The sequence below is a fragment of the Sander vitreus genome, chromosome 22, assembly GCF_031162955.1.
Source record: "Sander vitreus isolate 19-12246 chromosome 22, sanVit1, whole genome shotgun sequence".
NCBI classification, from domain to species: Eukaryota; Metazoa; Chordata; class Actinopteri; order Perciformes; family Percidae; genus Sander; species Sander vitreus.
This window is the reverse complement of record NC_135876.1, coordinates 12,950,809-12,975,700: the sequence shown is the minus strand read 5'-3', so window position 1 is coordinate 12,975,700 and position 24,892 is coordinate 12,950,809. Positions and strand designations below refer to the sequence as shown.

The window sequence follows — 24,892 nt, the reverse complement described above, 5'->3', positions numbered from 1 at the left end:
CAATATCTCTGCTTCTGCTGTTCCAATTTTGATCTTTTTTTAAACTAGCTAAATAGGTGGGGAAAAAACTCTTTTGTAGTAAGTGTGTAGTCATCCTCTGAATCTTTTTTTTACCCCCTAACTTGCTATTTAAGCAGTTTAAGTCTGTATGCTCCCCTTTTGGATATGGAAATTGTCCCAAAATCCCTTTGTACTGGTGGCACTATGGGTAGAGGGGGTGAAGATGAAAGAACTAAAGAGAGAACACAGATAAAAACTGTACAGAGCTTTGGCCACATCTTGATTTTTTTTAAGAAAATGGCTCCATTAGCTCACAAACTTTTTTTTTTTTTTCTTTTTACAGAAATCACCTCTTCAGACTCAATCTGGAAGACCTTACACTGATCCAGGTGAGTGCTAATTCTGTCTCACTCTGTCTTTCTGACTCATCCACTGTTCTGAGTGAATATGTCTGCTCTTGCAGTCACGCTGGCACACGCACCCACAGCGCTGCTTGCCTCCAACTAACGCCGTGCTATAGTCGTAGCGTGCTGCCAGCTCCCACAACTTAAAGCTGTTACAGTAAAATGGTTTAGCATTTCACATGTCACAACAACTTCCCATCCGGTGGAGTGACAAGTGGGTTTGGTCAAAAGCGCTGTGAGTCTACACGCAGAGGGAAGGAAAGAGTGATGTTATAAAGTGTAGACAGCATAAATATCTTGCTTGTTTAAATCCAATTTGAAACTGTGTATAACATATACTCTGCAGCTGTACCTTTCCACATTTTCTAGGGTATGAACATGGAGTTTGAAAGAATGCTAACTTCAGGGCTAGAGTTCTGCTGATGGTGATGTGCTGTAAAATTTGCACAAAACATGCATAGAAGAATGTTCAAGGTAGCAATTAGTCTTTCATTCCCCCTTCTCCCACATGTTGTCATTCTAATATTTCTCTGCATCCTCTCATTTTTCTTTCTTTTATTACACTTGTATAAGCCCACATCCCCCTGTGGAGCTAAGCATTTTGTGACCCACTGAGTTACCATACAAACATTGACACATTGAAGGGGTTTATTTCTAGGTGGTAGCAGCAAGGCTTCTTTGATGGTCTGACAACTCTTGATGTTTGCCACTTACACCCTGGAAAACCAGAGGAGAGGAGAGAAAGAGAAACTGGAGCGAGAATGGCTGGATGGAACAAAAGGGAGACTGGAGGGAGCTCTGTTGATATAAATCCGCCTGGGAAGGGAAAATGAGAAAAACGGTCGGACAAAATGAGAGGCAAGACTGCATTTGTTGGATGGAAAGGAGTGGAGGGCAGCACACACAAAGGAATGAGAGAGCAGTGAGACAGCACACTGACAGAGGAAAGAACCCCCCCCACAGAGATAGACGAGGATTCACGCAGAGCTGGTCTTTAGTTGCCGCTCACTGGGACACATGCTTTTTAAACATACTCTGTGTCATTCATGCACCCAATCATCCCTCCTTCTTTATTTCATCCTGCGCTCGGCTGGCACTGCAGAATCGACCAGGAGATTCCAGTGACCCAATCAACCCCTCATCTCCAAGACATCTTCTCTAAAGAGAATAGGACTTGGTAATCCCTGCTCAGCCTTGGCGCCAATTCAAGATGACCAGTGCACTAGTGCCTGCTTTGCATTTGATTGGACCAGGGCTGTAGAGTCAAGGGGAAGGCTAAGTTCAACTGCTGAGGTGCTATTTTTCTATTTACCTCCCTCTGCAATCTTTTTCTCTCCTTCCTTCATGTTCACCCTGGCAGAAAAACAGGAGATTAATTGCACAGAGATTTGGTTGCCTCTGTGGCTCGGTATACATATATTTGTCACACTTATTGTTGTTGGATATGAAAAACTTGATCCTTTTTGGCATCATTGCTCCACTCACCTCACATGCATTGCCGATTGTTGAAATAGATTTACAAGGAAATATGGTGCCGAGAGTGTCAGAGTGAGCAAAGAAAGTTTGAGCACAAACAGTCGTTAGTAGTTCAGTGGGTTTTTATTTCGGTTGCACCGCTGTTCAAAATAGTTGCATGAGGTTCTTTTTTTTCCTTTTTTTCTTTCCTGCAAAAGGAAAATAAGCTAAAAGCTACACCTACACTTGTCTTTGTGAGTTCACCCCATCCCCATGTATCAGCCATATCAGATAATGCCCAGTGGCAGTGGTTTGTTCTTGCATGGCTGGCAGCGCTAAGAGGGAGGCTGTGTATGGGTTGACAGAGCAAAAGGCTTAGAGCAGGTGTAATACAAACAGCCTATAGTACGCTAAAGAGATGGATATAATTACCATATGATCGATGACAGGCTGATCTCATCTTGTATGTGCATGCATGAAACATTTATGAAAACAACAGGCATGGCTTTTGCTTCATGAAGGCAAAACGAATCCCACACTCTTTTGCTGTATGATGAGTTGTTTTCAAGCTTTGTGCAAGGCATAAAATAAACTATAAGTAGTTGGTAGTGTTACCATTGTATGTTGGAGGGTTTAGAGAATAGTGACACTTAGGGTGGTAGCTAAACCCTGCTGGTCTAACCCGCTCTATTGCACATATCGAGTTGAGACTCTGAGATCGATAAAGCCTGAGCCCCGCAGCCATAATCTCCTCAGTAAATGCCCTCCTAGCTTGGAAGTAATAACACATAGAAAAAAAGCCAAGAACATCAGAAGTTGGAAAGCGAGGGGACCTTTGTTAAAAGAGTTGATGTCAAGCCATCTGAGAACTTCTGCACTTTCATTGCCCATTTCGAGGTCCCTCCCTGTATTTGCTCTTCAGTGAGTCCTGGGAGTAGAAAGGCTTCAGTCACTTATGAAAGATGTACAGGTTTGTCAGAGGAACTGTTTACATGACAGGAAGACACTTTCCGAATCATAAAGAGAAAACCTTCCACATTACATGAACTTGCTAGCCTGTTCTCGGACTGAATAGCAATCGGGGGCTGAAGTGGGAGGAGTCAAGACTTGAAACATGAGTCAGCCCTCCCTATGGCCTTGATTGGAGTTAATATCTGGCACTGGCACAAAGTTTTTTTCTGCAGTGTCTCGACAGCCTGAAAAGGCCTTCCTCTCCCTGTCAACCTCTACCCTCATCCTCAGTGATCTGGAAAACACTGACAAGAACAAAAGGTGGATACCTTTCTCCTTGCTCCACTTTCAAACTTGTGCAACTGAAGTGAAAAAAGAATACAAGGACTTAACTCTGCAGCATGCACAAGTAACTTTTAGAGCGACCACAGCTAAAGACTTAGCTATAAAAACAGCAGCCACAAAGCACAATATCCTCCCTCTATCTACAGGTGAATCCCACTTTATATTTCACATCTGTTCAGTATTGTACTACTTTCCCCTCTGACTGTCATTCAACTCCCTGATCTTTTTTGCTGCCAACTTTGGGAAAGCGAATCAACGCTCGGATCGCCATTATCCACCGTCCATGGCCCACTGCAGAGGGGACAAACACTGATGAATCGGCCCTTCAGCATTTGCATTGTGTTTAATTTCCCATTGTGCTACCAGGGCAGATGAATGGCCAAACCGGCTGGATGTACCACTCAGTCTTGTGTTTTTGTCTGCCTGTGAGCTCAGAGCCAGACCATAATGGCGGCTCGTTCAGAATACAATCTCATATTTTACGAAAATAGTTCACCGAAACGTGTTTCTGAAAACATTTTAAGCAAGAAATAGGCCATGCAGTTGCGGAATCTGTCTTCATTTCTGATCGACAAAGGTCAGTTTAAAAGATATTCGTCAGATTTTGAGAGGCATTTGTCACGCTCATCCCGCTCGTCATTTCCGGTAATTGGTCATTGAGTCCGACTGCCCACTGGCCGATTCAACAAGTCAAATTGGCCCAAATGAACGCCGACGGCTCCTCCAACTGACGACGGCACGGAACACACCGAATGGACTCGGGTCACCGACCTCGCCAGACTGTCCGACGGCCGATAATCGGGTTGGTGTGTCAGCGCCTTTAAACCCAAAGTGTCTAATTTGCAGGCACAATAAGGGCTTGTTGAATTCACAATATCCTAAGCAAAGGTGCTAATGAAAGAAGAAATTAAAAGGAAAAATCAAATATTAGTGCGCTGTTATCCTAAATCGAAACAGGATGCAGACATTCAGGCCACGTTTTAACAGAAACACAGTAGCACAGCATTAGTCGATAAGCACTGGGATGAGGAGGATCAGTGGCATTGTTCACCATTCGATACAGCACCAGAGGAGGAGAAAAAGAGTGTATATTCACTCCAGCCTCTCTCTCATGAAAACACTATCCATAACAGCTCCCGTTGGCAACAGTTACTGTATGGTGTTGAGATGTATATTGTGCCGCCATTTTTCTTCACTTCCCCTCGTATTGTTTTGTCATTAAGAAGGAAAGGGTACTCCAAAGAAAACAAAAGGCTCTCTTTAGTCACACATGTTGTATTTCATGGGCCTGCCTCTTGCAATTACACTTTGTCAGACAGACAATTAGTCCAGCTAATCAGTAGCTCACAGAAACTGTCCTCCATAACTCTGGAAGCATTGCTAATTCAATTACTAGAACTCACTAACTCGGCCATTTCCATGCATAGAGTGAAATGCATCAGTGGGATTGGAAATACAAATACCAGCATATTCAGTGATATCACTACAACTCTGACTTACCTGTTTATGCTGTTATGATGATATATTTTATGTATTGACTCAGAACTACACACTCGCTGAGATGTAGTCTCGCTTTGCCAGACCTTCCTCCACAGCGCTGCGGAGGAGGGTCTGGCTAGTCCACACAGCATTCGGGGATGGGAGAAAAACATGCTGTGGTTTATTGGCATTTCTTTAAACCAATCACAATCATCTTGGGCGGCGCTAAGCCCCGCACGGAGCCACCGTGCCTCTGCAAAATAGCCTCTGGAAGGAACTTGTTTTGGTGGAACATGTGTACGTTCAAAAGTTGTTTTAGTCTGTCTGGATTTACCCTGCAGAGATCTGAGGAGCAGTTAACCATAGTCCTCATAAATCAACCAGTTAAAAATTCCAACACAAAGAAAGCGGAAGGAAACGGACATCGGATGAAAAGACATGCATCCGGCGGAATTTCCTGCGGCACCAGAGCAATCCCGGAAGGGAACGTCGTGGATATAGACTAGCTGAGATGTGGCATAAAGACCAATTTTATGCGTAAATCTTTCAGCAGCTTACATCAGAAGACATCAGTCTGAATAGTAAATATTGTGCCAGCACATCAAAAGGCAATATCAGCTATTCATAAGACAGATTAGATTTGTCCAGATCTCACTCTCAACCCGCCATCCCCTTATAATGAGACACAGCCAGTCATTTCATAGAGCTAGACAGCTGTCAGCAGCGAGTGTGTTCTCTGGACCCTCTTTATGCAAAAATATATTCAGTATCATGTCTGGAAACAGTGCTGTTTTGGAATTCAGCTCCTCACTCTCTCCTCAGTCTTACTGACTACTTCACTCTGCCCACACTGTCTCCCTTGTTCTGGCTGACTCCTAAGTTGGACTCTGTTTTCTCTTTTGTTTTTTCTGTTTGTCCTTTATTTTCCTTTTTCTGTCATCTCCACTGTCTCTGTCTATCTCCTTCCCTGCCCACTCTCTCCCTTGGTATCTGTCCTGAACCCACCTCGTAGTGACAATAGACCCTCAGTGTGAGGACTGACGAAAGGCCCGAGCACAATGGTTCATCTCTGAGGATTGCACCCATTACAGGGGACAGAAGAGAGGGCGGACACACAGAACATAACATCTTAGGAATTGTTTTTCAGCTTCCCTGAAGCAACAAATGACTGCTACCGACTGTGCCAAATTCCCTCTGCCTTTCTCTGAATATCTGCATCCTAATCACTTATTTAGCTTGAAGGATTATTCTGGTTGGTTGCAACTAGGGTCTTGTTTTTGTAGTTTTGGCTAGCATACCTTTTGGAAATAAAAAGACTGTACTCACCAAGTTATTGCTGAGATCTGGTAGGGTGGCAATACTGTCAAAAAGCAGTCCAACATGGAAAGAAGCAGGAGCAATCAAACTACTACTTTCCAAGATGGCAGCCTCTTCATTCAAAGTTGCTCACCGCGTAGAAAAGCCAACATTTTTCAGGTGGTATTGCCCATTTTTAGAGCATGTGTGTTAGAGACTTTCTCTCGCTGAGCCAACTGACTTCCTGTTGGCTTCTGCACACATGATACACGATACATGATGGCACGAAATATTTAACGGATCCGCTAGAATTGACTGTTTCTAGGTTTTCCAAGTTATTTAGGGATTTCTGTGATGCTCATAATTCCATACAGCTGTTTGTTTAGTTGTGTATGGGAATATGCCTTTTTCGGCTTGTGTGCACCTGCAACACCAGGTGTACCCACGACACAGAAATTGCTTTAAGCCCACCACTGTTTCTTGCTATGCTATGTTCCTGCAATAGAGGAAGCTAACATTTTCAGGACCACATTCCTAGGACCGCATTTTTACAGGTTAAAAGCGAGGTTAGGGTTAGCATAACTGCATTCTAGCATCTATCCGAAAACTAGGTTCCTAGAAATGTGTTCCTGAAACTGCAGCTTCCTCTATTGCAACAACATGCTACTCGATTCTTGGGGCTTGCAGTTTACAGACTGATTTCCTGGTTTAACGTTGATCTGTTGTACTTATCATAGTCGTACCTTCGATGAGGGAAGACAATCTGGATACATTTTTGGCTGATAATCTGATTGTCCATGTTTTTGTTGTTGTAGTGATCTCAGTTGTTCCCAAATCTTTCCCATTTACTTAATTTGTTGAGTACAATGTTATCATACCCAATGAAAATGATAAAAAGAAATAGCTGTAATAAACTATAACTATCCTTTAACATCTGTATATCGCTTCCCTTTCTACAATACCCAATGGTTGCTTTTCTTCAGAGATGATTACAGTGCCATGATGGATATTTATTTTTCTTTTGGGCCAATTCACCACCATGCTCAGCTCACTTAATTTAATCTGGGTCCTCTCTTATTCTCTCATCTTCTTTGTTTCCCCTATAAGTCTCTATTTTGATTTCTTCTAGGTGACAAAAGCGCAGAAAGCAGTCTTTGTAACGCAGCTTCCTCTGATAAAGCCAATAATTATTATTTATCAACAGTGCATTCCAGACATATTTCGGTTTAAGACACATAAATCAGCACGGTGGCTGAACAAAAGCATGTTAATGAGCTTTTAATGTTCCTTAATAACGCTGGCACTCGCCGACTGAATGGCTGGGATTCTGTTCTTTACTCTGGGCCATTTGAGGCAGGGCATCAGAAAGGGTGGCTTTAGTGGTCAATGATGCCAGCATATCCCCCTCTTGAAGGCTTACGAACATCACCCTTTTTAGCAGTCATAAAGTTGATGTTAAACATGTAATGAGGAATATCTACTACTCTGAAAATCTGCTTTGAACTTTTTCAGATGATGATAAATTACTTAATCACCCCGTAATGATAAAAGCAACCAATTTGCTCCCATTAATGTGATCTCAAGTTGTGATTTTGCATTGTATTATGATTGATTTTTACCCTGAACATGAGTGGGTAAGGTTTCGGGCCATTAACAGGTTTCCCCCCCCCCTGATAAGTGAAAGCACTTTTCAGCACCTACATTCAATTCAGCTGGGACACGCTGTGGTGCTGTGTGTGCAGACTGTGCTGCTTGTGCTGATGTGTGTGGTTTGTGTCTGTGGTGGCTGCACGGACCCAGAATAGCCAGCTTTGGGCTGGAATGTGAACTGACACACACACACACACACACACACAGAGTGAGAGAGAAGCCAGCTCACATTAATACTCCATATCTCATCCTCCCTGAATAGGACCCCATACCCTGAGCTCTCTCTTCTCTCTAAGCTCCCTCCTGTTACTGCCTATGTGTGCATGTATGTGTGAGTGTGCCCCTATGGGTGTTTCTACGCCTCCCAAAGGCCAGTCAGGCGGAAAGCAAAGGCCTTGTCATAAAACACACAGAGGAAACTCCCAGAGCCTTCTTAAATAGGAAATAAAAGAAGTTGTCTGAGAAGTGCTGAGGGGGTCTCAGCTTTGTTTCCCCTCTTGTCCGGCAATAAAATCTTCCTGATACCAAGGTGAAATCTAATATTCTCTTTCATTTTGCGATATTTACCATATTCCCACAGAGAGTGAACTCTTGCGCCGCTGGCCACTAGCCAAGTTATGAATGCAGGAAACTCGTGTCTTTTTGGCTAAAAAAAGAAGTTGAAAGTTTTACTTTTGGAGACTTTTCGTGACTTGGCATTAAGCGTATTATTGCGCCAGCCAATTTTTCTGTTAAATATTCCTCTAACTGCCTGGTGGCAGTGACTGCTAATTCTGCCTGTCACAAGCGTGAGTGTCTTAGTGGCCCAGTGCTGTCCTGAGGCCAACACTCATTTCATGAATAGAGAACTTTTATCAATGAGAAAGCCCCCCCAGAGGTCACGCTGAAATTAAAAGGTAGAAATTGGAGCACGCTGGTGTCTTCACCCTCGGAGGAGACAAGTCAACGTTTTATCTCCTTATTCCTCTCCCTCCTGTAGTAAAATGTAAAAAGCGTCTCTCTGTTTCTTCCTCACATGTAAATCACTTTGACATCCTACTCTAGGGACTTGCGTGTTACGTCTTAAAGATGCCTCCTTTTTCCTCAAACATAAATCAAATCGGGCATTCAGCTCGGCACAAACAAGACTCGTTTCTTGAGGTCTCTGCTTGGAATGCACATTAATTGGATTTGAATTGGATTCTGCGTCTGTATTAAATATGGCTTATAAACTTGTGTATACTGTAAGTGTGTATGTGGTATTGAGAGTACAGTGAAGATGTAATGTCAGATTAATTTACTGTTCGCTTCTGTTTTAATCCATTCCTCCCACTCAAGTCAAAGAATAGTCAGCACACAGAAATGAGTGCTTCAGCCAGCGTATCTAAGTCATTGCAGTATGGTTTTCTATTTGTGACTGTGTGTTCATGTCTTCTCTGGCATTTTTATTGTCTCTGCTATCTCAGACAATGTCACCAGATATCAAATTGACTTCAAAAAGGTTGAAATTTAGCCTTTTAGTTTTGATTTGGTTCCCTGAGAGGTTTTCAAAGTGGTTCATGATGACATGGCACCAAATGTTTCTGATGGTTGCTTCTTTTTGAGCCTCATAATTCTTTTCTCTCTTTCCACAGGAGGCTGAGTGGCACTGCGATGAGTTCACCAAGGGAGCCTGCTTCAGCCGTGGAAAGTCTGAGGTAAGTTTAAGTGATGCCTGAGCATTTCAAACGTCACACTGTTATATTGCTTTGTCAGACACTTGAGAAAAACAAGTTCCTGTGTTGATTTAGCAGAAAATATCTTGTCCTCAGTAAAAGGTGCACTTCATGAATTAGGTTCATGGTTGCTATTTTGAAGCTATCTGAACAAATTGGTTTTAATCAAGACATTTAAAGGTGTATATTCCAGCAATTTAGTATCCCTTTAAGTTTTTGGATGTGTGAGGGACAAAAAGCCTAGATCCTACACTTTCCATAATGCAACTCAATAACAACTCTTTGTTTTGTTGACTCCCTCTATGTCTGGTAAATGCTAACATATTTCAAACTCTGCACCCTGTTTGTGATGCACCTGAGTCATGAGTCAGACCTGCTTCCGGCTCTATGAGGCTGCACAGCAGTGACTTGAGCTAAATGCTAACATCAGCATGCTAACATGCTCACAATGACAATGATCACAAGCTGATATTTATGTATAATTTTTTCCATGTTCACCATCTTTGTTTAGCGTGTAGCAAGCTAATATTTGCTACTTAGCGCTAAACACAAAGTACAGAACACATAAACCAAAGTAATGGACAAATTCATATCTTCAAAGGAGTCAGGGGATTGACCAACCCAGCCAACGACATTACCATTCCTCTAGCCATTCCGCTAACATGGCTGAAAGTATAATCTCCAAGCCAAACCCAACATGTTGTAACCCTGATGACATCACAAGGGTTGTTTTCTCAGATTGGATGAAGCTCCCTCCAGAGCCCGGGAAGACGACTAATAAATTGATATTGATGTGTAAAAGTTACATTTTAACAACAGTATAAACTACTAATTTAAAAAGAAACCTCCACCACTGCTAAACAATTTTCGAAATTGCAAAGCTGCAGGCTTCAAAACAGCATGAAACATATTGAAGCTGTAAAGCAACATGGAACTCTTCAGTCGGCGTTAACATTTCGACTCAGTGGGAATCCCTGCTTTATACGTGTGATTGTCCTCAAAATAGATATAAATCAAGTTGTAAAGTCAAAAGCTTTCCCAACAACAGCCAAACTCGTATTTATAGGCCTTGCATAAAGGGAGTTCCTATTGTTTTTTGTAGGTTCTTTTTGTGCAGAAGTGTATGTTTTTCTATGCGGTTAGAAGGCATACCCCTGTCTACAAAACAGCTGGTTTAGAGCTGAACTTGACTTGTAGGTGAACTACCCAGCCCTGATCCCTGTGTGTGTGTGTGTGCACCGCTGTGTATTTATCCTCCTGTGAAAGGTGGTTAGGAACCCATAATAGGCATGCACGGGCTGGCCAGCACAAGATAGCTGTTGTGAATTACAGACCAAAGCTACCTCAGTCCTTGAGAGTCACTGTTGTTTCCCAGAGTCAAATTATTTTGCTCAATGTTCCCTTCTGAGAATCAGCTCCCGTAATGTACACTAAGAATAGCATTAAAAGACTTCATTCTCCGGCAGTTGACAGGGCTTTCGATGGTTTATTACCTAACTCAGCACGCAGCAATATACCATCGCTTAAGCTATTACACAGATACCGTGCCTGTGCTTTGAGTGAATTTACAAGTGATTGTATTTTTTTCTTCTTAATGCACGCGTCCGCTCTTCTCTTGTGTATTTGATTTATTTCAACCGGGAGAAGAAAGGAGAGATGAATTGACTTGACAGGACTTGATTGCTGCCTCTGCTTTGTTTTATAATGCGAGAGCCAAGCATAGCAGCCTCTGTATTACAGTACAGACGTGGAACATTTGTCAGGAAGTTTTTGAAAACAAGTCAAGACGGTTAGGCTGGGCAAATATTAAATATGCTGTTATTTACTGTAGAAACAAACAGCAGAGAATAATTAAATTATGCAGATGCCACACAACCCACTCCTGCATCCATGCGCACACATATACACAAGCATACAGTTCACAACGAGCTGCACAATCAGCAAAGATATATAGGTATACATAACAAGTTTTACTACAGACGCACTGTTTTGAACAGGCACACATATGAACACATACACACATACTTTGGCTGTGCTTAGCACCAGGAAACGAGTTGTTTTATGAGTCAACCTTCATGTTGATCGGGGGAAATAAAAGCCCTTACTCCATCCATCTCTCCTACGGTGCCCTCCACTCTTAAATCAGACCCTTGAGAGGGTGGTGGTGGCGTTTGGGGGTGTTGCCCTGGGCACCTTAAGTGTCTAAGACACTAGCAGATTTACAAGGTTTTAAATTTCTACGAGGGTCCCAATCCAGCCATGGCCCCTTTCAGATGGAGGGGACCCTATGAGTTTATTACCTTGTCCTAGGACAAAAGCAAATGCCACTCTCTGTCAAGAATACTGACTGCTGTTGTTTTGTTGATGGACATCTCCAGTAAACCTGCATGAAAGCCCTACGGCAATGTCGAGAGTTCATGACGTTCAGCTGCAATCAATCATTCAATCAATCATTCACCACGTCTGTCCCGCTTTATTTGTCGCATGCTTTTAACCAAGTGCTGAGTGGTTTGCTAGAAACCCAGGCAAAAACCTCAGGAGGAGCGAGCCAAGAAAAGAGTGGTGAACCTGTACTTCACTATAATTGAGAGAGAAAGGGGATTGAATTGATTAATGTAGAGCAGCCTAAAAAGAAACATGCTTTAATGAAGCATATGAGGGGCTACACTTTCATTTCACTTTTTGACCAGTCAACAAAGCCAAGGCAATTTCCTAAACCAATCCTGAGTGGTCCTCTCCCATGCCTGTTGCATTTATCTGTTCTCCACCTCAGTCAGATCCTTCCACAGATCTGGTCCCTGTTAAATTAAGATGTGACAGGGCTAAGCCGTGTGGGCATTAGCCTTGATTCGACTCTGTCAAGCTTGGCCACGTTTTAGAGTAGCCTTCCCGCGGTTTCGGGTGTTTGTCTCATTTATTGGTTTAAAGTGTAATTTTGTCTCTCTGCCTAATGCTGCTGTTGTAAAGATAACGGCGCTGCTGTTTGCTGGTGTGTTTCCACAGGAGGAGTGCCAGAACTACATCAGGGTGCTGTTGGTGAATGGGAACAGGTTGTTCACCTGTGGAACCAACGCCTTCACCCCCATCTGCACCAACCGAACGGTACGAACATCACAGTTTCTGCTACTTTTGTTTAACCAGGTTCACATTAAGGCCAATTATTCGTAACCATATTAAGGCTTCTGATTCTATTTAAATGACCATGTAAACTCTTTTGTCTGATCCAAGTAAAGTCAGCAAGTAATTTTGCATATGAATGTTGGGGACGGTCACAAACCAGAGGTGAATGTTGAGCTAGCACTACCGCTAGCAAGCTAATCTGCTAGCATGTTAGCTGCTGGCCTAGCAAGCTATTATTACAATGCAATCTTCAATAAACACACTGACTGTTGGTTTAACTGTTTTTTTTTATGTCAAAATTCATTTGGAATTTGTCATTTTTTGTCTGTGTACCACATTGTGCAAGGTTTTCCAACCCAACACTGAATAGGGTTGGTTAATTAAACATCAAAGTAAGACACACAGTAATTACACATTCTTCCAAGTAAAACGGAAGAGGCTGATCCATGAGCAATAAAATGCAGCCTTTCTCTGTTCAGTACACACAGGTTTTGCCCATACAGCCTTACTTGGTGTGGTACAACCAGTAGCTAATGTTAGCTAATGTCAGCTAGAAAGACATTCATGTAGAACAGATGTAATTTTACTGACTTGAATACTCTTCTCTATTTGTGCTACTGTACAATACAAAAACACTACAAAATTCACCATTATCCCATAATCCCATGATAATCAATCACTTGTGGCCACAATTGTTGCTGTTTTGCAAAATCGTGTTGCTTTAAAGAATTTAACAGGAAATTCTGAAATAGAATTGTAGAAAGGTTTTAAAAACTAAATAGAAGTGACAAAGAAACAGCTAATAAGGTAAAACCAAGTCCATTCTGACACATTCAACTGTCTTTGTCAGTGAAGTAGCCTCATTAGTATCTCACTTTTTGCACTTCGCGGTCCCTCAGGAGTCTCCCATCCATGTTGCAGTGCAGAGTGGAAGTTGACAGCAGCCATAGTTGCTCAGTTCTTTTTCCTTTTCTGTAATATGTGTCACATTTGTTTTTCAGTGCTGAAAATCTCTAAAGGAACACCTATTACCCCATGAGCACATCTTCATAAGTCATTATCCTTCAATAACTTTGCAAATATGAATTGAAGTGTTATTGATCAAACTAACAATGTCAACAGAAAGGGCCAAGGTTGATTAACACATTTAATCAAGATGTGATGGAGTCGTGATCCTAATATCACAGGATTTACTGTATGAGCTTGTTTGGCTGTTCTCGCCTCCTCTGTTGTGCAGTCAGGGATGTAGACCAATTATAAGATGAATCCTATTAAGCTCGGTTATTTAAGAAGTTGTGTTTCCTCAAACTTGTTAAACGGCGTAATCAAAATATTGCCTTAAGCTCATTACTCCTGATAAGTATTGCAGACACAAGTAAATATGTCTTTGTCTTATCTGTGCTGCTTTGCCCTTCTTCATGATTCATTGGTAATTAGCTTTTATTCTTTAAATCAAATCATGTCTTTTCTTCTTATGTAGGCTGTTTGACTTAGTGTGACGATATCCCATGTTTTAATTTTGTGTTTAGTCAGACTTTTCAGTTTAAATTCCAGCAGGCTTTTGGAACAGTGAGGCCAACACAATATTTGTTTTGTGTCTGTATCAACCACCAGTTTGCAACCCCTCATGTTTATTACAACAGCGTACGGTACTAATAACCATGTTTCTCGGTAACTGAAGTGTCTTTTTCGTCCAATATTGTTACTGACAAATGCCCACTAAAGTTAAGTATAGACCAACATTTAAAATGTCAGCCTATTGTGCATACCTTCAACCATATAAAATACCTGTGTCTCCTTCTGTGGGATTTCAGTGGAGAAGGCGGCAGGAGTTTACTATTATGATGACATTTGTTTTGGTCCAAAAGCACTGCACCCAAAGGTCACAGGCTCATAATGACTGTTTGCCGCTGTGAAAATACATATAGTTGAAATGTCATGACATTATTATAGCAGTATTTCATCAGGCGCTGTCATATTTACCCACTGAACATCCGTTAATGTGAAACACTGGTTGGGCACACAGCAACAGCAATGGAATCACGCTCAGACAGATTTACTATCAGCGGTGATGGATGAACAGAGAAGGAGCAGAATATTCTATTAGTTTAATAAGTGCTCAGAGGTTATAGATTAAACAGCTGTTAATTTCTCTGACTTTTACCCATGCTGCCACTGATGATGACGCTGACGATGGGGATAATGGCAATAGCAGCAAGACGATGTCTTTAACTAAAAACATAAAAAGAGCACATTTTTGCTTATAGTAGAAAGAAAAAAGCAAAGCCTACAAACACAAATTTAAGTCAAATATTACTGTATCTTATCATGTCATCTGTCTTTCCATTATACTTCAGAATAAGGACAATACTAAAATGAAGTTTCTGGGTGCCACTTAAAAAAACTGCACTCTTCACAGATTATTTTACTGAAAAATGGTACCAATGGTACCAAAGGTAACTAAATCTACCAGCTCACCAAATAACCTGGAGTCTAGTCTACTGGCCGTTTTTACACTTTGGTTTTTGTATAGAATTTGCAAACGAGCAGTGATTGCTGAGCATGTGACAGAAGAAGTTGATGACAATAATGATGTTTTAACTTAAAGGTCCAATATGTAATATATTTACTGTAATAACTCCAAAAATGACCCCAATGCGTCATCAGATATTCCGTTCCGTGACGGAATTTCTGTTTGTGTTTTGGCCTGTGTGTTGTTATCAACTGCCCAGTTTGACAGTCAGGAAGGGTTGCCAGAAATACCTGTAAAAACATAAACCCAGCGCGCTACAGCTACGTCAGTACAGCCCTTAGTAAGACAAAAAACGTTACGTACAACAACAGTTTATTGTGACAACTCTTTCATTCTGTTCACACTCACATGACAAATAGCTGCTAGGATGTCATTTGCATCCACAGTGGAATATCAATGAAAATCCTGTACGATGAAAAAAGCTTGTGGCTAGATTTCCTGTCATGGTGGGTAGATAAAACAGTCACAATAGCATCTTAGTAGCCCCATACATAGTACCCAACTGGCTTTCGCAGCAGTGTCTAATCTGTGAGCTGTCTCTTTCTAAAAAAGTCTTATTAGAGGCATTCAAAGTCACTTCAGTGTCCAACTTGCACAGCTGCTGGGAGCTCCATAGAGAAGACTTTCAGTCCACTTCCTCAAAATGCAATGGATGCACTGCAGTCTATCTATTTATCACTCGTCCTCTTGTTTTTCTAAATGACCCAATTGACCTAAAAACAGCCATTCCGGCCCGCAGAATGAGTTCCGTCAATAGCAGGCTTTCATTTCAGGCCAGCAGAACTCAGACAGGGCTGCCCTGTTTTGTTGTGGTTGGGGTGTAGCAGAGGTGGCAGGAGTTAACAGAACCCTTGATCCAAATCAACCGGCTCCAGAAAGTTGGCTGAAGAAGTGGCTCATTTCCCCCAACACATGCGCAGAATGGAGTCTGGCCTCTTGAGTGGAAGAGTTGTCCACAGATTATTCAGTCAAAATGTGTGAGGAGAGATTGAGCTGTGAATTTTTCCAATGTGCTGTGTAACTGTGGTCCTCTGCAACCACGGAGGAGTCAAAAATGTGAAGCCCTGATTGATAGAAAAGTAATTGCAAATAGAATCATTTTAATTATTATTTTTGGATTTGAAAACAAAAGATTAGTGCAATCTTTTTACTTTGCCTTAGGAATTTAGATGAACTTGGATGGAAGCACAAACTATGATCTAATCCTCCTATACTGTTTACTTTTGCACCATAAAATATAATTACATCTTGGATTTAAAAAATGCATTACTCTTTTTTTGGTATTCAAGGCTGAGTCACTGAGCTATGGCCTGTGTGTGTTTTTTTTATTGAATAGGAACCAGCGTAGTGTGTCAGGGGTAAGCCAGGGTCATGCTATAAAGTATTTTTTTAAAGTGGGGAGTTGGATTTTGGCCTCCTATTTAAAGGCAGAATATGAGAGAAGACTGCATCTCATATCAAGCCTCTCTTAAACCCAGAGAGGCTTCTCAAAGATGTGGTATAATAATGTTTTAACCAGACAAGCAGCTGGTTGTTCTGTTGAATCATCAACCAAACCAAGAAAACACTGCAACCAAGAGTAACTTGATTGAAGAAGCCTGTTTTAGTAATTGTATTGCTCTCTTGAGCGGTGGCTTGTTGACATTGGACTTTAGGCAGCTGCTCTGTTTGTGTGTTTTATGCTGCTAATGATTCTAAATGTGTTCTCTGATTCGTTTGCTGCTCCTGAAGGTTTTGCTCATATATATATATATATATATATATATATATATATATATATATATATATATATCGTGTGTGTTTCGCAGCAGATGTAAACCAAACAAAACATAATGAGATGGGGTATTGTTTTTAGTCCGCATTTTTTTGTCCACATTTATTTGCATATCAGCAGGAACAAACAAAACATTACCAGACCCCTCTGATTTGCATTTTAATGTTGCCCTTTGATACTTTTTTTTAATTTATTTATTAGAAAAATGCATCTTATTGTTTTTGTTTTTGTTTCTTAACTTAAGGGATACTCCTGTTACAAACAATCCAAATAATTTTGTCTTGGTAGGATCTAGGCAACATCTGCTCCCCGTCAATGCCTATTCTTCCTCTTTCCAGTATAAACTTTTTTTACTTTCCCCTGCCTAATTCATCCTCTTCTTTTTCTGTGTTGCAGCTGACAAATTTGACAGAGATCCACGATCAGATCAGCGGGATGGCTCGGTGTCCCTACAACCCCCTCCACAACTCCACTGCCCTCATCACCTCCAGCGGGGAGCTTTACGCTGCCACGGCCATGGACTTCTCTGGGCGAGACCCCGCCATCTACCGCAGCCTGGGTGGCCTACCACCGCTGCGCACTGCCCAGTACAACTCCAAGTGGCTGAACGGTAGGGGAGTGACAAAGTTTAGAGTCCAGATATAGATAGAGATGTTACTGTTTATGTAAATGTGTGTAAAAAAAAAAAAAAAAAGTTACATAAAGATGGGAATTTTAACTAGAAAGAAACACAATGAAGGAGAAAATTGTCTTTTTGCTTTCCCCTGTCACAGCTATTAAACATCAGCACTGCAGCTTTTGGAGATTCAGTGTTTTGCTCAAGGATACTTAAGCATGGCAGATGCTTGACTTAAATTGCATGGGAGTAGGAAGCTGTCTCTGTTGAACGAAGGCTTGTATTCCGCCTCAAATCACCACTGTGTGAGCTAAGGAGTGTTAGCGAATGCTGGAAAACAAGATCCTCTCTTTATGATTGTTCTTTTGCATTTTATTAGTAAAAACGATGAAGTTACTAAGCAACTAGAACATCTTTATATTTATCTCACCCTTTCTTTGAGGAGCATGAAATTGTGAGATCGTCAGAAATCAATGTCTTGTCTGACACCTCAGAGACGCACTTCAAGCATAACGCTCCTCAGTGCACATTGGAGAACTTCAGACAGCTTAAGGTGTCCAGCCTTCAGATGAGCAGGTCAATCAGTATATGTTCAGCAAGGGTCTTTTATCTGATTCCCATTTAAGCTAAATTGAAACAATAAATTAAAAGCCACCACATACATTGCTTTGCAGCAACCTTCTGGGATAAGGTTTAATAAGTAATTTTGTGGCAGATTGATTTTTGTCCCTCTGTCTCCCCCTGCACTGCCCTCCAAAGGTGTAGAGGAGAGGAGGGGTGAAATGAGGAGGGTGGGGGACACTTTCATTTAAAGGTGAATTAAATCACTGTCAGTGAGAATAAAGTGTGCAGTTTAGATCCAATAATGTCATACATAAAGATGAAGGCCTTAGCTGTGACAGTGTCATGGAGGTCGCGTGTTTCAGATAGGGTGAGAGCTATTACGCTACACCTGTTGTGGTCATTTCTCATTCTAACCTTTAGGTTAGGGGAGTGAAAAATGAGTTTTCTTATTACAACACAACGCTATTAATAACATGGCCTGTAGTTATTAATCCTAATCACCTGCTGTTGTGTGGGCCTCACGCTCACACACACTGCGAGTCAATCAGTCATAGCACATACCCATTCGCTCTCCCACTCTCTCTTACTCCCACAGCTATATTGGTTATTTTTTTTTCGGTATTTCTTCTTCCTCTCTCTGCACTTCATCTTTGTCTTAGCTCTCTGCATTTTTTTCTTTCTGTGTCTTCTTAGTCACACTTATTTCCCTCGTCTCTTGCCACCTCTCCTTCAACAGAACCAAACTTTGTCTCCTCCTACGATATCGGCAACTTCACCTACTTCTTCTTCCGGGAAAACGCAGTGGAGCATGACTGTGGCCGGACGGTATTTTCCCGTGCAGGGCGTGTATGTAAGAACGACATCGGCGGTCGCTTCCTCCTGGAGGACACGTGGACCACCTTTATGAAGGCCAGGCTGAACTGCTCTCGCCCGGGGGAAATCCCCTTCAACTACAACGAGCTGCAGGGAACATTTTACCTGCCTGAGCTGGAGCTGCTCTACGGCATTTTCACTACCAACGTGTGAGTAACATGAGATTTTACAAATGTACAATAAACACAAATTCATTACACTCTTCATACTGTACTGACACAATGTATGAAAATAGCATTTAAATCCACAGTTGGCCATTATCTAAACCCAGGCCCCCTTAGTTATTGTTGCTACACCTTCTCGCACAACAAATTAAGTTTACAATAATAATGGTGACAAACATTCTTAGTAATTCATTTTAGACAGAGGTAGACAAAAGTAGCTTCTCATATCTAGCTAGTGACCGTCTATTCTACTGGCTGAAATGACACCTGAACCCAGCAGATTTGATCAGCTGTAGTTAGCTAGCAAATGAAGCTAACATGAGCTGACGTTTTTAAAACAAGAACCCTTTGAAATTTGCATCTACAAAATGTGTGTGTTGACGAATTTCTTTCTTTTCCACCCTGAGGGATTTTCCTGAAGTAAAGATGCAAAATAAAGCACAATAAGGATATTATGTTTTATGTTGTATCTTTATTTGCATACAGTTTCTTTAAACGAAATCAACCCTTTGTAAATAATCAGATTAATTCAATTATCAAGTCGTTAGAAGTTTAGAGCTTTTAAAGTTATTTTCCACAATTGGAAAAATTGTGAAGGATGAACCAAAGTGAAATCCAGCTCACAGCACGCTGATATCGGATGAAAATGCCAATTTATCATATCATCAGATTTTTCTTTCATTCTTTGTTGTTTTAAATGCACCCACAGCAGAGCTTCATGTATAATTCACAGTGTGTTCGGCATCACATTGTCAGTTGTGTAAACAATCAAACTTTGATTGCATTAACTTAGCATGTGACCTTTTTGTAGCATGCACACTGAGCATATAAAATTTAGTGATATACAACAGCAATGTTTACGTGGCCATGTGCATCTTAAATTGAATTTCCAGTAGAAACACTCAAACCAGCTTAAAACAGGATCGCTCCTGCTAGTACCATCTGAAATTCAAATCCCTTAGAAGAAGCATATCATCACTGTTAAAGTGTACACTGTATCATACACATGGGGGATGTAAGAGATGGGATGCATCCATGGATGAAAACTAATATTTTCTATTTTCACAAACACCCTTTCTTTTGTTATTTTTTTTACTTTCTCATACTCACAAACACACACGCGCACACGCACAGACCATTATTAAAAGCTGAGTAATCTATTCTTTATGGTCAATGCCTTTACATTGCTGAAAAAGAAGTCTTTTGAAGGGTATTGGAAACATTTCCCCCTGCAGGCACAGAGTTTAATGAACAGCCGCATTGGATTATAATTCACATCGCCCAAGACTCTCAGTTTAAGTTGAGAGTTAATACTCTCATTCTTTACTCTCTCGTCTGAGGGAGGAGACCCGTACTTGTTGAAACTGACAGCATAAAAAGTCAAAGCTGTATTTCAGCCCAGAAATCTGTACAGTTAATCAGACAGCTTAATTGTGTCCTGTTGCTGGATTTATATTCCAATAATGACGATCACTTACGCTGGCGTCTGCGTCTGTCTGTCCATTGTTTGATTTGTATTGTTGGCTGAGAGCAATACAAACACACAGAGGTCAGCTTTACAACAACATCTGAGCAGTTTTCTACTAGTGGTATGGTGTGCTTTTTTAAATTCCTTTCATCCAATACTTTCCTCTGTTTCTCCCTCTATCATCCCTTTCGTCCTTTCAACCCCTTTGTTGGGTCTCTCTTCCCTTTATTTCTGTTCCTGACATACAGAAACAGCATTGCTGCGTCTGCGGTGTGTGCCTTCAATCTCAGTGCCATATCACAGGTTTTCAACGGGCCCTTCAAGTACCAGGAGAACTCACGGTCAGCGTGGCTGCCCTACCCCAACCCTAACCCAGACTTTCAGGTAACAAAACTACTGTATACAGCCCTAGCCTGTTTTTTTTTTTTTAATAAACAGCAGAGGAACACCACAAAAACTTAAACAAGACAAATATTGTACAACCATGCTAGTGGCTCTGTGAGGTAGTGCAGTGCTTTGAGCTAAACATGCTAACATGCTGAAAATGACAACATACTGGTGTTTACAAGGTATAATGTTTACCAGTTAGCACTAAACACAGAGTACAGCTGAGACTGATGGGAATGGCCTACCAAAGTGCTGGACAAACACATTTTGTTACTCCGATCCACCCTGAGGGGGACATGAATATCTGTACCAAATTGTATGGCAATCCATCCTATACAGTAGATGTAATTTCATGTTTTACATTTCACATCTGAGTTTCCACTAGAGGAAAAGTTAGGGGATCTCTAAAGGCAGACAGATTCATCCTCTGGGGACCATCAATGTCTGTACTAAGAGATATTTCAGTCTTGACCAAAGTTTTGGACCGACCAACAGCCCGAAATTGGCATCACTACAGTTGTGTAAAAACACGTTCACTAAGGCAGTTTATGAAGTGTGAGCTAATTCTTAATGATCATTTGTTCATGGATGAGGTAATTTAGTCCCAACACACTGCCAACGAAGCCAAACAATATGTGTGTCTGGGTGCCTGCCTAAAGAACTGTATGCATGTGATGTGTATGTGTGTTCACCCTGATGAGCCTGCCTTAGAGTCCCAGCAAGCTCTTCACTCTCATTAATTTCTTCCCTCTATCAATCATCCCTCTCTCTACTTATGAACGGACACATTACGACCGCTCGTTATAAAATCCACTGATTTTTAAAATGGCACAATCACTCCTTTAAAATGTTTCATGGCCTCATTTTGTGAACTGTAGTCCCTTTCTAATAAACTGTCCTTGTTTTGCACAAGCGGCACTTTATGTTTACACTCTGTCCTAAATCTGGGAGGGGCAAACCAAGCAGTTGCCAGTGGGTGACACACACTTCACTTCCACACGTTTCCCATCACAGGCCCACGATCATTTTTCCGTCAAGCCAGCAGCTGCGTGTGCATTCGCGATGGCTGCTATCATGAAGTCACACACACATTATCTATAATGACATGCTAATGCAGAAAATGGTGGATGAAATGTTCATGCAGAAAAGGTGCTAGCTCTGACAGTTTACTAAGCACATACACATGGATCTGTAACTTAGAAAGTGTCTCATTGCCGTCATGCGTTCATATATCTACATGTCGGAAATTCACTTACCTTCAAGAAAACCAATTTTCTCTATATCGCCAGTGCTGACCACCGATTCATTTTGCTCAGCACACTGTTGGTACACCACATAGAGGTTTATATATATACCATAAGCTTTTATGAGGCTGTGTTCCTCAAGGATAAACCAGGATCAGTTCTTCCTCTCCATCTGCATCTCTCCACTTAAGCTAAGGCACAATAGCTGCTCCTCACCGCTGGCCCGATGCACACTTTATCTAGGTTTCAGTGACATCTTCATCAAGCATTTGTCAATGTTGGAGGGTAAGATTTACGAGCAGAGGATTTATGGCCTGCCCGTTTTTTTTTGTTTTTTTTCGCCCTTTGTGCACACACACCTACACACATCCAACATAGGGAGACCAGCACCTAAAGCCACCAGCCACATAAATAGCTAATGCACACAAATACGCCCACAAAAGTAGAGGTTTCTTTGTTGCTGCCAAATAGGGATAATTATCACTGTGAACTCATCACTCAACACATACACATTGGTCATTGATTGAGAGCTTAATTCCCCATCTGTCTGCAGAGAAAATCCCCCAATTTATTTGAACCACAGGGATTGATCCTGCTGGGTTTTTCAGCCTATGAGTCATGTTCGTTGGGCGTTTGGAGCTAATACTGTCTCTATGTTGTATAGGTTTTCTGTCACGCTGCAACTGCTTAGTGTACAATCACATTCATTGTTAAGCTCCATATGCAGAAAGTATGTTAAGGTAGAGTCTAGGCCAAATGCTGTTGGAATGTTTTTTATCTTTAGAAGTTGCAAGTGCAACAAACTAGATATATATTATAATTTCATTTTAAATTACCCATTTTACACAAAAGCCCATTTGGCAAAAAACATACTGTAATATAACCATATTTCTCAAAGGCACTTATCATGCCGGCAGAGCACAGTGCGCTGATGATGAGCAAGACAGCTGAGTGTTGGATGGGCCCTCAGCCAAATGATGGTTCTGTCCCTCACCTTGACTGTACCAAGGAAATCACCACATCCGTCTCTCTATACATTCACAGATGTCGTACACCCTCACTGGCCAGTGCCTTACTTTGTCTCATGGTGGCAGAAATACAATCATGCATACACTGAGATACATGCATGCAATTCAAGGACAAACCACAAAAGGAAACCTTAGACATATGGTATTACATAGCCCTCACTACACACACACCACTAAAAACCACGCACACACACACACACACACACACACACACACACACACACACACACACACACACACACACACACACACACACACTCTACACATCTGTGCCATAAGCAAGAGGCACATTCAAGGCACATACACACAGTATTGCATTTTCCTGTCCTTCAGGGCTTTAATTTCCCATCTCCTGATGTGACATAGGCACTGATCCGTTGCCCATCCCGGGGAAGCCTACCATGTTTCTCATCTGTCAGCCCAGGGAAGGCCAGGGATTTATCCGTATAAAGTGTCCGTGCTGTTGCAACTGTACTGTAGCAAGTCAGCAGAAACTAATCGGCACCCAAGGTCCAGTCTCAGCTTAGTACGGCGAGGCTGTGTCAGTTAGCCTGGAGCAAATCCGTGCAGTGCATCTGCGATACTATGTTTAAAACAAAAACAGTACCAGTCATTTGGGTTAGTGTAATTGTCGAGCACGGCTTATTTTCGTTTTCTCTGCTCTGTGTCTTGAGAGCCTATTCTTTGTGGATGGGGCCTCAATCCACAATCTTCACCCAAGCCAGGGACCTCTTTTACAGAGGACGACATGCATGGTTAGCTTCGCTCATCCAGCTGGACTGGCTTTGTGCCTCTCTTAGTCCCGTTGTGCTTGTTGGAAAAAGGCACTGCATTCTCAACCTAAAAAGCATGAATATTGTCACTGTTCTGTGATTAGTGACAACACACTTCTTTGGTAATACAATGGATTTTTAAATGGTTTCTAGACTACATTTCACACACAAACGTATTCCTTGACAGTTATTTAAAGACATCTAAACATTTTGAGATACACGGTTTTCCCTGGACAGTGACAACATGCTACAAAAAACATATAGTACTGTATATACCTTGAAGTTAGTTTTTAGTATGCTATTATTGCTACAATGGGTCATGATTATACATCATGTCTCTGATAGCAGTGTTTTATATTCTATATAATGCTGGTTGGAACCTCTTTCAGCTTAAAAAGCAATTTTCAAGCAAATTTGAAAGTGCCATACATAGATCATTTATGTTGTTTTCCAGATAAAAAAAAATATCAACTAAAGAAATTAACACATCACATAATATAAACCTCCAGTATCACAAAAATATAAACTTACTTTTTTAATTTCCCGCTTTTAACTCCCATTTGGAGAAGGTTCACTTTGTTGAACTCCTTTTAATAAATCAAGTAGGGGAAATGTCACATATTAGATATTATTTCACATTATAACCAAGTGCTGCAGCACTGACTCTGCTTCAGTAGGTAAACTCTACTAGGACACAGAGCGAGAACTTGGATTCAACTGTAGCTGATAAAACCAGAATGAATCTGTGGCAATACAATCTACCTATTTGTAGGAGATACAATGATTACAGTTGGACTGTTTTCTTGGCAGGTCCTAACATTTTGAGTGCAAGTCATTTTTTGGAGTCCTTTGAATATTATTGCAGCATTTACATTTTTTGGCTGTAATATTATGAATAGCAATAATTAAACTCTGATAATGAAAACATTTTTAAGATATTAGCTTATTTTGGGGTAGAAAAAATGAGCAAACAGACCAATTACAAAACTCACTAGCAATATATATGCATATGAGGAACAATCTAGTAAAAGATAATTACTTGCTCAGTCAAACATTCATTCAGTCGTCTTCCAT

The 24,892-nt window shown here is 41.2% G+C and overlaps 1 protein-coding gene across 2 annotated transcripts in view; it reads left to right on the top strand.

Annotated features, from left to right (window-relative positions):
- The window catches only part of sema5a (sema domain, seven thrombospondin repeats (type 1 and type 1-like), transmembrane domain (TM) and short cytoplasmic domain, (semaphorin) 5A), a 110,652-nt gene that overhangs the window by 40,446 nt on the left and 45,314 nt on the right, over nt 1-24,892 (top strand). For both annotated transcript variants that reach the window (XM_078280715.1, XM_078280716.1), the window contains exons 4-9: nt 344-389; nt 9,194-9,256; nt 12,278-12,376; nt 17,098-17,311; nt 18,618-18,903; nt 20,635-20,770. In XM_078280715.1, coding sequence (XP_078136841.1) covers nt 344-389; nt 9,194-9,256; nt 12,278-12,376; nt 17,098-17,311; nt 18,618-18,903; nt 20,635-20,770 — 844 coding nt within the window. The remainder of the gene's footprint in view (nt 1-343; nt 390-9,193; nt 9,257-12,277; nt 12,377-17,097; nt 17,312-18,617; nt 18,904-20,634; nt 20,771-24,892) is intronic.